General features: G+C 41.5%; 1 protein-coding gene across 2 annotated transcripts in view; it reads left to right on the forward strand.

The window, feature by feature from the left end:
- Positions 1–15,815, forward strand: part of OXSR1 (oxidative stress responsive kinase 1) — a 93,303-nt gene that overhangs the window by 27,956 nt on the left and 49,532 nt on the right. For both annotated transcript variants that reach the window (XM_075728196.1, XM_075728197.1), the window contains exons 3-4: positions 2,751–2,859; positions 14,217–14,358. In XM_075728196.1, coding sequence (XP_075584311.1) covers positions 2,751–2,859; positions 14,217–14,358 — 251 coding nt within the window. The remainder of the gene's footprint in view (positions 1–2,750; positions 2,860–14,216; positions 14,359–15,815) is intronic.

Genomic DNA, 15,815 nt, shown 5'->3' on the forward strand with positions numbered 1-15,815 from the left:
TGCATAGATCAGGTTTCTGATTATTTATTTTCCCTCTTTGTGCACCAAAGCATATGACAGACTTGAGCTATTGGGTTTTTTTAACTGTGCTTTTTAACCCCGGGGAGCAGACTGTGGTAACGAATGAGAGAGAGGAAGTTCATGGAAAATAATAAAATAGTAACTAAGTGTCATGGAATGCCTGCAAAATGCTGTAGTACAGAGCTGCTGGAACTGCAAAGATCCAATCCAGGTCTAGGCTCTTAAGTAAACTTGGTCCAGACTTTGTCTTACCGTCTCCTGAATTCCAGGGATACACTAATGATACACTAATGTATATTAAAAATATGCAATGTTTGTGTAGATTTCTTGTACTACTCTCTTGATCTCCCAGAGAGCTGGTTCAAATTATTTTAGGCGGTCTAGCTAAGAAAAGATAAAACCAGCTGCTCCAGCTCATTCCTGAGAATGGTGGATTTGGGGCAGGTCTGGCTGATGGGGAGATCAACCAGTCAGCATTCTGCTTGCTGCTTTCCACCTGTGTTTCCTCCGGTGCCATTTCTGCACGTGTGCATTTTTTAATTGTCAGAGAGAGAAGTTAGGCACCTGGATTTGCTTGCATGTTTAAAAGAAAAAAAAAATCTTTAACATTCAGCCTAAAGCTTTAAATTAATTTGAGGCTCAGGGACCAAGATTGTGTTAGGTTTATGGATCTCTTAACTAGGGGCTCAGTCCAGTGCTCTGACCAAGTCCAAAATGATCTAGGGCAAGCAAATGAGCTCAAAAACTTGGAGCTCAATGAGTTTTGGAAAGGTGTGAATCAAAAATGTTGCACTTAACATTTACAGACAGCCGCCCAGAGCTTCCCAACCAGCTGGGTTTTGCGCAAGGAGTGGGACAGAAGGCACAAACCCGTCACTGAGTCTGACCTGTCTTATCCAGGGCCCCAGTTCTCATCCATCCCCTAGTAGAAATTTTGAAGCAGGGGAGTAAAAAGAACATTTTTGTTGTCAGCTTTGTCTGTCGAGGGGCTTTCCTGCATTGCAAAGAAACCTAACTAGAAGGCATTAGAAAACTCTAAAGGTGCTGATTTATTTCCTTTTTGAGAAATAGCTTGACACAAGTGAGTGTTTGCACTGAAGGGAGCTGGAGCTGTCAGAGTAAGCAGAGGATATTGTTTCAGGCTGTATTTATTTTCACGGAGTGGTTTTTAGTTGACTATGCTGCACTGAGATGAATAGCCTACTCCCCACTCTTCAAATATCCTTTCCTGTTTAAAAGGATTCTTCTTTAATATGCTTACTGGAGTTTCCTGGAAAGCTGGTGCCTCTTCTGGGGCAGCAGAAAGAGGAACCAATTGCGTTTGATTCCTCAACTGCACCTACTCCCTGAAAACCAGTTTTGAAGTGGGTAAATCAACATTAGCATATTTTGTAGCTGTGATTGCCAGCTAAACCCTTGCCAAGGGGGAAGCAGTGTGCCTTTACCCTGTACTCAGTCACAAGCAGAGCTCTGTACAGGAGCAGGAGAAGAATATGCTGCACCTGTGGGGCATCCTAGACATGGGTGAATCCTTCTCAGAGCTTTCCCTTGTACTTTGGTACCAGAGAGCTCTTGTGCTTAGAGGGAGGAAAGGATCAGGGTGTGAAGGGCCCTTGCTCTCCTCCTTCCCCGTGTGTTTGGGATTATGGTGCTCGGCTGAGTCTGTGTTGTGGGGAGGGGGCTGACAGCGAGCAGTCATTAAACCTTTGAAAAGTAAGTGGTGTCCACATGTTCAGTGAAGGCATGTCTTAGTTGAGAGCAGAAGTTCAGGATACCAGGGGATGAGTGTCTGGTGTGGGTGATGCTGGAGGGTACAACTTGACAGGTTGGGGGGCTTGGCTGAAGCTACCAGCTTGGCTGAAGCACAAAGGCCCAGCTGGGTGTAGTGCAGGGTGCCAGGCTTGGCTTAATGGATGGCTTTTGTCTACACACAGTCAAGAAACTGCAATGCTTTCTGTCCAGACTGGTGATTTGTGCTTGCATAATGAAAAATCAGTCAATGCTTTCTGCGCTGTTGTTCCCACACATAACCTGGAAAACCTCAACCCTTAACCCATAACCAAATCTAAGAATAAGCACGGTCAAAACTCAAACAATTTAATATCTGAGCATATTTTACATTGTATTCCATCTGTAGTGGCTAATGACTTTCTAATCTCAAACTGATTTCCCTCTTCTTCCAGTCTGACAAAAGATATAGCTGTCCTTTGTGCCTTCAACCTGATTGAGCTAAGCCATCTGCTTTCCTGCTGGGAAGAAACATTAGGAATAAGAGGCCTTTTTTTTCCCAGAGGCAAATATTTCCCTTTCTCATCCAAATGATAGTCTTCAACAGATTAAGCATCTGTTGTGTAATGTCTCACTGAAAGGAGGAGTCAGCATGAACTTCTTAGGTAACAAGAAGTTACCTGGTGTGAATTTTCAGGAATATTCTGGTGTAGCTGCATGTGACTGTTTCGGTTATGACCTCTTTGTTGCCTTTGCCAAGGGGTTTTTGGTCAACTTTTTCTTTCTTCTAGACAGACAGGAAGAGCACCCTAAAATACCTTTGGGCCACAGTATGCTGTGGGCTGAGTGTTAGGAGTATTTCTGGATTTTCTACATTTAGCTTCTAGATATCCTTTTTCTTGGCCCCCTCTTTGAACATCGTGTCTTGAGGAAGATAACTTCCATGCCTGAGGAATAATAGTCACTGGGTCCAACTGCTAATGCTTTATTTTTCTCTACAGAAAGAAATTCAAGCCATGAGTCAGTGCCATCACCCCAACATTGTATCTTACTACACATCGTTCGTGGTGAAAGATGAGCTTTGGCTGGTGATGAAGTTACTTAGTGGAGGTGAGTGGTCCAATTTCTCTACCCTAAAAGGCAACGTAAAAAGCTGTTGTCTTTCCCTTGTTTACCCCCTAATCTTCCCACTTGTGAATTAAGACATTTGAATAACAATATTGAACTTCATTCAGCTCACAAATAGCTTCTCATATTATGTACATCAGTAGTAACATCTAACTACATGACTGTGCTAGCTTTTTTTTCCCCCCTCCTATTTTGTACATTTGACAGTATTTTGTAGAGTTATTTTGTATGTGTTTGCTGAATGGCTTGTTTAAGTATTTGAAAACTGGAGTGTATGACTCCAGACATTGACAGGAGAAACTTAAATGCAGATGTAGTAGGCGAAACCATCCTAAACTTCTAGAAAATAGATCTCACTGTCATGTTCTCAAGATGGATCTGAAACAGTGCTTCTCAGGTTATGTTAACAAAAGTTTCTTCATCTTGCTCTGTAAGCCTAGGATAAGCTTTTGAACTAGAGAAGTGTGCAACTAACTACTGAGCCCGACCATTTCCACTAGCTTTATTGTGAGAATTGCAACTCCTCTTGCAAGGCTGGTTCCTTGACCTTCTTCTCACTTGCAGCTTGGAGGCCTGCATGGTGCTGGTGGTTTGTTGGTAACCAGCCATTCTGTTGATTTTAACTTATTTACATGTTGGCTGCCCTTGTGAGGAACTTTGAATCACCTCTATTTTGGGCAGAGCTAATCCTATAATGTCAGTGTATTGCCTTAAAAAGGGAGGAGAACATCAGTGTGAGTGCAGCTTGATTTGTATAGTGTCAATCCTCAGAGCTTGGATTACTTTGCCCGCTTGTTCTAGTTGACAAAATAACTGGGAATACTTGGGGCAATTTCAAATTACTACCTAGTTAAGACAGAGCCAGGGAAATGTCCCCTTTCTGGATTTTTTTTTCCTCTCAGACACTGGAGAAACAGCTTTTTTTTGAGAGAGTGAGTTTCAAAACTTCTTATCAGTAATGCTTTATTTGATGTCATGACATTTTCTAGGGTCTCTATTGAAGTTACAGTCAAGAGAAGAAATGGAATCCAGTTCTGGATGATAACACAGAGGACTGTTGCTAAATCTTCGGCCTGTCTTTAGGAAGACTTGATTTTCCTGGCATCCTAGTGAAAAGAAATTGAAAGCTGAAAAAACTCCGTTTTGTTGCTTTTTAAAAGAGCTTCTTGGCTTCTCTGTTCTTGGCTTAATACTGAGGACTATAAAATGCCAGAAGATGATGTGGAAAAATCTGGCTAAACCTGTTGGCTTTTTCCACAAGAGACAATGACCATAAAACATGTGTCTTTGAAGATCTTGAAAGAATTTTAGCGGTTCTCTTGGGGGCAATCAAATTTCATGCCAACTTAAGTCTGTCTTAAAGGGTTTTTAATGTCTCATGTGCTCATGTGTCATTAAGCAATACCCTCTCTTTTCTTGGAGGGACACGTAATGGATCATTAATGATGGCTGGTTGTACATAGAAAAGAGTCCCCTGCCATCTTAGTGCAAGTAGTTTTGCTGTGTGTATAAAAAGTGTATCTATGGGAGGGTTTCCACAACATGAGGAAACGGCATTTCAGGGGTGCAGGAGAGGCAGCAGCAAAGTTCTTGGCCTTTTTCAGGAGAGTACACAACCTCTTTGAAGAAAACATACAGCTGCTTTAGCTAGTATTTTCACAGCAGTTTTCTGTCAGAACCAAGTCATGATTAGGCTCATCCTTGAACCTCCAAACGTTGTTCATGTTTGTCCTCATTTTTGTGTGGGTTTTTTTTTTTTTTTGTACAAAGCTGGGAAAAAAGTCAGACTCTTTATGGACCATCTTTTCATTATCAAGGCACCACAAATGTAAAGACCACACTGGAAAATTTCTGGAATAATAATCATTGCTTCAGAAACAGCCTCTTGGTGGTGTGAATGATAACCTGCTTGTCATTTAATATTCACTTTGAATGGGCTTCTACGTTACACAGACTGAGAACTGACCTTTGTGCAGCTCTGGCATTAAGTGGGGTACTTTCAGTAAAGTAGTGCTATGAAATCTCACTGCTGCTTACTCTGCATATGTTGAAGACTAGGGTCATACAATAAAAGATGGACTAGTAGCAGTGCAATCCCCCCCCGCAGTGCTTCTGTGAGCCAGTGTTAAATTTTCTCACTTAAAATGAATCATTTGGGGGCTGGGGGAATTGCTAAAATAGACAGAAAGACTTTGAGAATGACCTGTCACTACTTTTTATGCAGGAGGGTACCTTGAGAAGTTATTTTTCAGCTGTTTTCACTTTATACTTTTTTCATGGCTGTACTTCAGAAATCTCATTTTAGATCTCATAGGCAAATTCTACAGGACAGTCTTGAGGATGGGGGAAGAAACTCATGTATTGGAGCTTTCTGACTGAAGAGCTTTTTCATTCACGTTTAATGAGGCTATTTCTAGTTGTTTTTAGGCTGAGTGATTTATGTGATGAGACACTTTAAAAACTGCTTCTCATTCCTTTCAGCTTACTTCTTATCAGTATTAAAGTGGCTAATTTTGCGGTCATCTGTCGTCCAGGGGGAAAAACAATGATCTGAGTTTCTCAACAGGAAAAACCTTTGAGCTGTTTTTATAAACCAGAAAGAAACAAAAAAAAAAAACCCCAAAACAACCCAGCCTAACTCTTCCATTCCATCTAACTGTTCAGAGAGCATGGACTGAGATTTGTACATCCCAGTAAGCACATACGAAATCTGTTTTGTTGTCCCTTCTGCATCTTGATTGTGGCTTTTGTACTTGAGAATTTCTTCTGGGTAAAAGTTCGGAATTTTATTGCTTCTCTTCCATCAGTGTCAGTCTATGCTGGCATGTGTTTTCAGGCTGAAACTAGTTTTAATTTCAGCCTACTTACACTGACCTTATTAATTTCATAAACAGCCCACAAGACAGACCAGTCTGTAATGCATGCTATTTTTTGTTGTTGTTTTAAGTGCAATTTAATCTATTTTTTTGATGGCAGTAATTTTGTTGAAATCTTAACCTAGTCATATATGCCAGTATTTTAGCAACGTCTCTAAGGGAAAATACTCTAAATCCATGAAGCGTTATTGTCTGATAACAGTACCTTGCTCCTCTGAGCAGCCAGCTGGTGCACTCAAAGGTAGCTTAATTGCTTGACTGGCATTGTTGCTGAAACTTGAACTGTTTGTCTCTGCTTTGCAAGTACTGTGTTGGTGGAAGATACCATTTTCCATCTTTGAAAGTCGTCAGCAGCGAGAAGGTGATGTCCTGGTGAGCTGTTGGGGAGTAACACGTAAAACTGCTAATCTGCATCAGAGCCAAGTCAGGCAGGCTGGTTGAAGTTCCTGCTGAAAGCAGTTTGAACTGGCAGATTTGACACCGAAGCAGATGTAGAGCGTGGTTGTTGCTGATGGCAGAAATGTGGCTGCGATGATATACAGCTGGTAGTGACAAGAGGTGCTGGTGTGTCCAGTTACTCTGACACCCTCTTTCAGATCTGGTGATGTGCGCCTGAGTCAGGTTTGTGAAGCATCTGCTGCTTTTGTTCCTTTCAGCAGGGATTTCAGACCCTTTCCTCCAATGACGAAACTGTTTTGTAGGGATCTAAGCTTAGTAATGTCAACTTGGCACCCTGTCCTTTTGGTCCAATGTTACTCCAAACTAAACTCCAACGGCTATTTCTAGACAACTGCTGACCTCCTCTTTGCCTCGCCAGCATTCCCCTGTCGTGAATTTTACTCATGCCTTTTTAAAGCCATCTGAAGCCCGGTCCTGCTCTCTTAACTCCTGCGGCTTTTTAGTAGGAAGAAGAGCAGCTGCCCTTTTGTTCTTGTGCTTTTTTTCTGATTGTGACCTGTTTGCTCCTCTAAATTCTTGCTGGTTTTAACAAGAACTCTCATTTCACAGGTGACCCAAGGCTGTGGCTAACTCTACAAAACAGTTGTTCGTATGAAACAGCTGTCTGTGGTGGCTTGCTACATCACACAGCAATTTTTACTGTCATAGCCTGCAGCAGATGAGACCTCCAAAATATTTTTAAACTGTGTAAATCCTTTAAATATTGAAACATTTCTAGGTAGGGCTCTCAGATCTTCTGCCTTCTTGAAGGTTCCTAATTAAATCTGCTAAGGAGATTACTGTACTGAAATAGTTAAACCTTTTATTTTCCAAAAGTTTTTAAGATTATCTAATCAACCTCTTACTTCAACATTTGATTTTGATTATCTGATGAAGTGCCTGGCCAGCAGTTCAGCAAGCCAGAGCAAAAGGGACATATGGCAAGTCTTAGGTCTGCACCAGGGAGATAGGACTTCTTGTTTCTACTTCTACTGTGTTAATCTCTGATCTGGCCGCTCCTAATTCCAGCAGTGAGTTAAGATCAAAGCATAAGCCACAGGTTCTTAGACAACCTCGTGTTTATGTTGAATTATTTTGTTAGGAGAGAGCTATGCTATTTTGAGTCCATTCGGAAGGGTTTTAATTTTATTTGTAGAGACACAACTTAATTTCAAACAACTAAGGATGGGATAAGTTGGAGGCAGAAGATGGTAGGGACTGTACATGATTGTAGAATGTGGAGCTTGTAGATACATTGCCACTCCTAGCTATAACAGGAAAAGCATAAAAAAAAAATTGTCTTCAGATTTTTTCCTGTAAATGTCTCAGTCTCAGCTGCAATAGGCTGTTTTGCTCCCTTTATTGTATTATCTTGCTTCCTGCCTTAATCTTGTCATATTTCTTGCACATCCAGGCAAGTGCTCTAGAGGGAAGGAGGCAAGAAATGGAAGTTTCCTTAACATTCCCACTCCCTCTGTGCTGAGGTGGTTTAACCAGGGTTAAGAAGAAACTTCAAAACCAGAAACCACAGCAATCTACTTGGATGTCTTTTTCCTTTTTGTGTAAAACTTGTTCTTTCCTTTACTTCAGTGCTTTTGCTATATCTGTATTCCTCAGCCCCAGAAGTACTGAATCCAAGCAGCTGTTCCTTCTTTCATGTTTTCTTCCTCCATTTGTCAGAGGCTGACAAGATGCAGATTTAATTCTTGGCTCTGATGACAATCAGGCTCATCGAAACCGCTGGCTTCTGCTGAGATGTCTTAAAAGAAGCAGCAATGAATCCTGCCAGCTCCTGGTTCTCAAAGATGTAGCATGTTCAGCATCAGTGTCCATCAGGTTTGGGACAGATCTTGATTCTCACAAAATTGTGTAGTGATCCCCAGCACTGTTTTCCAGCCTATATATGCCAGGCCTCTAAATGGCAAATCAGTGCAGGTACTGTTACCTGCTTTTTTTTTTGTTGTTGGAAATTAACTTAGAGTATTAGGTTTTCTTGTTCTGCTTGCCAGACAAATTTAGAGGAGGAGTTTTGTTTGCATTTAACTTATCCTGTATCTTTGTCCTGTCACTTAGGTTATAGTATAACATACAAGATGTGGTTCCCACAGTAACTAGCTCTGCTCTACACTTCTTTTGCCTCTGGGGGCATGTAAGATTCCTGTCGTAATACTCTTGCATTTATCTGTAATCTTGTTCTAAACAAGCTTTCGTTTCTGCTCAAGTTTTCATACCCTTCTCCACTTCAGCCCCATGCGCTGAAGCATTAAGCAGTGTGGCTGATGACTGTCACATGGATACTTTCTTCCTCTCCCAAGGAGGAACATCAGAAGCAGGCTTCCTAAATGCCATTACTCGTGCTTGCTGATGTAGGTGAGGTCAAAGAAATGCGCTCTGGATTTGGAACAGGAAGCATCGATGTTTGTGGTGGCTTGCTGTTGAAAGTGAATCAGTGGCACAATTAGGTCTTCTTGCTTCGAGGGTGTGATTACACAAAAGTTTTGTCCAGCAGCAAAGCTGGTTTAAGAAGTCTCTGACTGCTCGGTCTCCACCCTGCCTGGAAAACCGGATTACCAATTACTGCAGTGATCTCATTTACAGTATGGGTTCGTAAGCAGATGCGTTGGCACAACAGGGGGGTGGTGAACCATGGAACTCTTTAATCTCATTTTGCTGCCAAAGAAAACACTGGAGTAGCACAAAGTATGGGGTGTTGAAGGAGACAGTTTTCCTGGGTACGTTTGTGGGGTGCAAGACAGGACTGCATTTACTCTGTTTCAAGACAGTCCATTGCAAATGGTGTGCCTGATGTCAATATATGACCTGAATATCTCTCTCTCACAAATGCAGGATATCGGTCTGCTCATGGGTTTCTTGTGTCTTCATTGCTCAGATACTGTTGTCACAAGTGGAAATCAACTACTTGCTTCTGGAAAGTTGGAACTGGCTTCTGTGGATTGAGTCAGGCCTCATCAGATACGCTCTAGCCATGACGAAATGGGAAAGGCGAACCGTGGGGCTTCCTGCTCGTCACTGCTGGGGAGCAGTGGAGGGAGCAGTGGGATATCTGTTCTGTTTTGTGCAGCTGGACAGACATCAGTCTGTGTGCTGCGCAACTGGTGTGAGCAGTAAGGACTCCAGAAAAAGTTGCTCACTGCATATTTGTCGTTGACCTGCAATAGTTACAGGTTGGGTTTTATCAGGTGAGGGTAAGTCTGTGTACAGCTAGTTCCCGTTGACTTCCGCTGTCAATAGGAGCTATTGCATTAGCAGCTTTCAGAGCAGACTAGGAAGCTTGTGAGTTTGAGCAGAAAACCACTTAACTTTCAATTGCTGTGCAATTTGCAACTGAGAGATTGTGCTTTAATAAGTAGACATAATACAGTTTGCAGTTGGTGTCAGAATATACCGAGACACTTTAACGATGAATAATAAATAATGCAAAATGCTTTATCAGATTGCACAGTATCTTTAGGCTTCCTGTTGGTGTGCTGCTCAGTGTGTATTTGATGGGCAGGAATTTGTTTATAGCCACATTTTTTCCATACCAATCTCTATGAATGTCCCCTCCTTTCTTTTGTCTTCTATTTGGCTTTGAGATCAGTTGCTCATCACCAGACTTTTTTATTTTTCCTTATTAATGACCGCAGTATTTGTATTTACATTTAGGCTCTAGTTCTGGCTCTTCCCTCTGTCTTGTTTTGTTTTTTCCTGATACACTTCCCCTTCTAGGCTTGGAAGAGTGTTTCAGTCAGTCTCAGCCAAACTTAATTTCTTTCTCACTTAAGGCTGACCCTCCTGTTCTGTGAATATGCATCTTCTACTCATGCATTTCTAATGAGAAGAATCAGGAGGGAACTGTTGTAATCAAACATAGTGCCATGTATAATACACGACAGAGTATTTCACAGCATTATCTGAAATAGAAGCTGTATTCCAGGGAGGAGTCAAAGATTTCTTTTTTTAAAAAAAAAAAAGACATCATAGTGGGTGGTTTGTTTTTTTTTTTTTTTTCCCCTTGAAAATGTTGTGACTGTTGTCCAATAAGTGGATGCCTTATTTCCAATGTGAACTTAACATCTTCTGGCCGCAAGATCATGGGAGACATTTGTCTTGCAAATTGTTCAATCTCTTTGTGTACACAGAGCACAAATCTGTACTGAAACTACATTTAAGCAGAGATCCAACTATGTTCAGATGTACTTTTAACTTCCTCAGTTACTCTTAAACTAGTTGAAGCTGGCTCAGAAACTGGCAGTATCAGGAATTGTGCCGGTGTTTTGAAACAGGATGATGTGTTTGTAAAGCTCATGCTCTTGTGTAGATCGGATCTTGGTTCCAGTTCAGCTGAATTAGTTTCCAGTTAATTTCTAGCAGTTAACGTATCGCTGGATTGGGAACAGGCCACTTTGTGCAAAACAGTTGCTTTTCCCCTTAGGCTAAGGATGAGGCTCCGACCTGCTAAGCTGTTGTTCCAGTGTAACGCAGTGGATGTGAGAAAATTTGTCTACATCCTAAGGCAGTGGAGGTCTTACCCTACCTAGTAAGTGTGTCACACGCTTAACTGAGATCCTTGGGAATGACTGCATTTTGGCATCAGCCTGATAAATTCAGTGCAGTATCTACCTTCTAGCAGAAAGCGTTTCCCTCAGTGAAATTTCCCATGACTTCTGGTTTCAAAGTAGGTTCATGCTTAGCTGTGGGTTTCTGTTTGGGGATCTGGGCATTCAGTTGCTCCACGGCACGCTTCCTGAGCCAAAATGCCAGAAGATTTTGAACACGGCATGAAGCAGTGTGTAGAAATGCAACTTGGCTTCGTTCTTCATATCCCGTGGTGCTATGCTTTACAAAGTTGCAATTGAGTCAGGAGTCAGTACCTACCTCCCAAATTTACTGATCTGTGAAGTGGAAAAATCACAACTTTATGGTGGTGTGGTGCCAATAGCAAAACTTTTTTCCCTGCGCAAAGCAGGGATGATCCAAATAACACTTTCTTCAGCGGGAAGGTGGCTCTTGGGTTGATTTTTCTGCTGTTTCCTGAACTAAGCATAGTGCTGATAGCCTTTTTGCTGTTCTCCTTTCTGTAGAAGGCTGGCAAATTCCTCTACTTCTTTGACCATCTCAACATGAAAGTGGTTTTTAAAACACCGCTTAAAAAGCGGCAGGCTGGGCTGGGAGGAGATATAGTTATGGGTGTGAATCAGCCCTTTCACAATGAAGGCTGGCTCTGTGCACGTCCTCTTGTCTAACCCCCACCCCCTTTTCTGGGTTAAATACAACCTCTAACTTGGCTAAATACAGGATTTTTTTGACCGAATGAATTTGAGCACCATATGATCTGCCTCCTCATGTTCCCTGAGCCCTTTGCAGGAGAAAGGAAATGTTTTTGAACAAAGTCTGCTAACAGAGTTGTGGGTGGAAAGAGGACAAAACGAGTACGTGAAGAACCACATATTTTCACTGGACTTCTGAAACAAGTGACAGTTTGTTCTCCAGATAAAGGCACATTTGAGAGGAAAAACCTGAACGGTGAAAGTGGAGGGGTTTTTTGGTGGGTTTTTTCTTAGGTGTCCCAAAAATTCTTGTCCAAAATAAGAAGCAGCGGAGCTTGTAAGCACAAACTTTTAAAATATGAATACGTGACAGGCTGAATCCCAGGTGAGTCCTCATGACACACAGCAGAGGATCCTTTCCTTAGGCACTAGAACATAAAGGCAAGATTTCAGTGAAGGGGAGCGTACTCTTACATCTGGGGTTTTACAATTTCCTTTGGTAGAGAGAATCTTGCTCCCATGCAGGAAGTCTGACATACATCAAAACGACCTGAGTTACGGCTGGGTGAAACCTTTGGCTGGCTAATTAAGACCCATGTCAAAACTCACTGAAGATGAGTGTGTTTCCATGCTTGGACAGGATAGAGGAAGGCTGAACTCTGCTAAGAGTATTCCTGCATAAAATGTCGGGGGGATGTTATGTAACTTCATCTCTATTTTTTTTTTTCATTTTCTTTTTTTTTTTTTTCCTGTTTTGTTAATGTCTGCCATGTTAAGATCGTATCTTCAGCAAATACCTTGAACCAAGCAAAAGCCTTTTTGGGAAGAGGAAGCTGGAGGTGCTGGTCAGGGCAGCCAGGGAGCTGGTCTAATTGCTTGCTGCTGACAAAAGGGGTTTCCTCCCCCATTCACAAATGTGTTCTCCCTCCTTGTTCCCCTCCTTTTGCTCTTCATTCACTCTGGAATTCGTCTGTTCAGAGGCTATGGTCACTACCAACCAAACATAGCTTTTTTTTTTTTTTTTTCTTGGTGGATTTAGGGGGTGGCTTGGTGTACACTGTGAGCACCGATGCTGGTGGGCCGGAGACGGTGGAAAGCATGCCACTGGGCAGAGTGGGGAATAGTGACTCTCCAGACTGCAGCAGGCTGTTAGATGAACTCAGCACATACTGTTTCCCACAAACTAAGGGACACCACGCACCCGTGTAATTGTTTCCTGTGCAGTTTGAATTGTGCAAAACAAGCCTTTCCATGTGGTGTTCGGATTTGAACCTTGCAGCCTTTTTGCTTTCATGTGAGAATCCACAAGTAAAATACTTTGCTAAGCGAAAACCTATCTGCATGATTGTTTTGGCCAAGAAATTCAAATAGGATAGTTAATAAAGTAAATTTTGAAGGGGGAGAAGTTTTTTGTGAGCCTGAACCATAAGGATAAAAAGAAAAGCCAAAGGCCTCCATTGTATTTTTCTGCTTGCTTCAAGAATTCACAAGGTGGAGCTTGTAATTTCCCCACTGACCAAATTCATGAGAGTTAGTTTGTCAGCTTTTACTGTTCCGAAGAATAAAAAATATTTTGATTCCCTTATGGCTTTTTTGGTTGCAAGTTAGGAAGAATGAACTTTCAGCTTTTCTAAACTAGCTGACTTAGTACTGAGATGTTCTTTCCCGGTAAGCTTACTGTTCAAGGACAGCCAAGGCTGGAATTTGTGCTTTGCAGTCGTGCCTGCTTTTCTTATTCTTTAAGAACGTCCTAGTAGTGCTGACGTTGCTTTGTGTCCATAGCTGTAAAAATCCTACTAGCTGACTATCCAGTCATTAAACCATAGAAACCCAAGTTTGAAGGGGCTAAATAGCACAGGCCTGGAAAACAGGCTTCGACATCCCATACTGGAGCAACAGAAATATAGTTCCAAGAAGACTGTCTTCAGTCCAGATGCAAGTACAAAGATTACAGTACCCAATGTATCATGAAAACAGGACCTTGCACAAGAGGCGTGTTACTAGTCATTGACTCCGTTTATTCCTGGGTGCAATTGAAAGAGGTGGTTTGCTCTATAAATGGGGTTTGTCATGCAAGATGATGTAATTCACACCATGGCTGGGAGAGAGACTAAGCATGATGTTTCTAGGGAAGGATCTAAGCTATTCCAGTTTTTTTGTACGTGGTGAAGTGACTTATTGTCAGAATTCAGCCTCATTTGTTGTCTATTTAATAATTTCCATATTTCTTCTTTTAGGGCGGTGTCATCCCTTAATATATTAGATTTTTCTTGCTATTCTTCTGCATCAAGTTTATAAGAGCTGAAAAAGAGAGTCTAATTTTATCAAGCTTGTTGCATGCATCTTGTCGGTCCTGGCAGCTCCCTGCTTTTTCCATTTTCCCCTCTGGCTTCTCCAGTACTCAGTACTAAAACAACTGTAGCATCAGTATCTACTTAAAAGCCTTCCAAGAGTCCTGTATATGCACACTTTACATTTTGGCTTGTACAAACAACTTCTCAGTTACTTGTGACCGCAGGGGTTTTACAGCCCACCTTAAGGATCCGCACCCCTGCAAGGCTTGTGTGTGGGAGGGCGGGCATCGTTGCCTCTGCTTTCCTGCAGCAAAGGCTTCGGCTACTGACTCCGATCCTGACCATCGTTGCTTCCCCTCCCAATAAATTCCTCAGGCTTGTATATTAAGTCATTATGAAGTACACTTAGCTGTGAATCAGTGCTTCCAGTCTAAACTAATGTGTTTAACTCTTTTCTCTAGGCTCTGTTTTGGATATTATAAAGCACATTGTGGCCAAAGGAGAGCACAAGACTGGTGTCCTGGATGAACCCTGTATAGCCACGATCCTCAAGGAGGTGCTGGAGGGGCTGGACTACCTGCATAAAAATGGACAAATCCACAGGTATTTTTCATTTTTCTCATCTTTGTCCCAAGATGCGTGTTGCTCAAACAGAGCAGCTGAGCACATGCAATCTCATCCTACAACCAGCTGTGAGGGCACGGAAAGAGGAAAATAAAAGTGGGCGCTTAATCAAAACTCAGAATTCAAATGTCTATATAGTAGCTGCTGCTTTTGGAATTACTATGACTAGGCCAAGTTTGGGTGAACTTTGGGGTATCGAAAGTTCTGATATAAAGAACCTCTTTCCAAATATCAACATCCAGCTGCAAAGTGTAGTTGTTGGAGCTGGAAAACCAGCTGGTTTTGTTTCTTGCAGAGCTACAAATCACCAAGAGCACTGCATAAGAAGTGTTGAGCAACTTAATTTATTTTTGTTAATAATTACTAATTTAATAATAGCCAACAATTATTTAACAACAACAATAATTTAATAATTTGCCAATTTTTTTAATTGATTTCAAGCCCTGTTCTTAATTTTCTTTTTTTAAGGCTAGCTGCAAGATCAACGTAATGAAATTTGAATTTGGGTAATTTCATTAAAAAAAAGAAAGGGAATAAAATTAGTGGAAAAACTTCTGTAGGCAAAACCCAGTTAACTAATGGCTTGTGATTTGATGGATCACTGAAATGTGTGGGTTTCTGTGCTGCTGTGTCATTTGAGAGGTATTTTTAAATCATGTTTTCCTCTCCCATGGTGTCAAGGTGTGGCATAGCTCAGGAAGAGAGGATACTAAGTCAGTATGTTCTGCCATTAAAAAGAATGAGATTTGCAATCCTAAATATGTGCTGAAAATAGAGTATACCACTTGCGGGTAATATACATCATGCCAGCCACAGGCTGCTGCTGGGAACAACAGCCTCTTCTTTCTTGGGAATTTTGTGAGCTTCGCTGTCTTCTGGTACAATGCCATTACAAGCATTGCTGCTGTGCTGGAGTAAGTTTCTGTCCTCTTATGATAGCTGTGTAAGAAGAGGTAACTCTTTTTGCCAAAATGTTATTTTAATTAGATAATCCAAGAAGTATTTATTTCATATTTTTGGTCAAACCAACTGGCTTTTGTAGGTCATTTTGGTTAAAAAGAAAGCAATGGTTGGAAACAATTCTGGTGGAATTCTTTTCCCCGAGAGAAGTCTTAAATTTTGGTTTCCAGTCTCTATTAAAATTCTGATTTAACAAGAATGGTTGTCATCTTTGAAGACAGTTTTGATTTCACAGCTGGTTGCTTAACTTTGTTTTCCAGAGATAAGACTTCAGGCAGCTCTGGGAAGTTAAGAGTAAAGCGACAGACCAACTTACTCACTGAGTGCATGGTAACTTTTCACCCTTGCCATAAGTAATTTACAAAACCATGCTCATCTGTGACTTGCAGTTGATTTGCTTGACTGATTTAGTTCATCTTCTGGTCTAATGAAATCTAAATATGTTAAAGTAGCAGTAACCTGTTAAATTCCGGTTT

Source organism: Pelecanus crispus, chromosome 2, assembly GCF_030463565.1.
Source record: "Pelecanus crispus isolate bPelCri1 chromosome 2, bPelCri1.pri, whole genome shotgun sequence".
Classification (NCBI taxonomy): domain Eukaryota; kingdom Metazoa; phylum Chordata; class Aves; order Pelecaniformes; family Pelecanidae; genus Pelecanus; species Pelecanus crispus.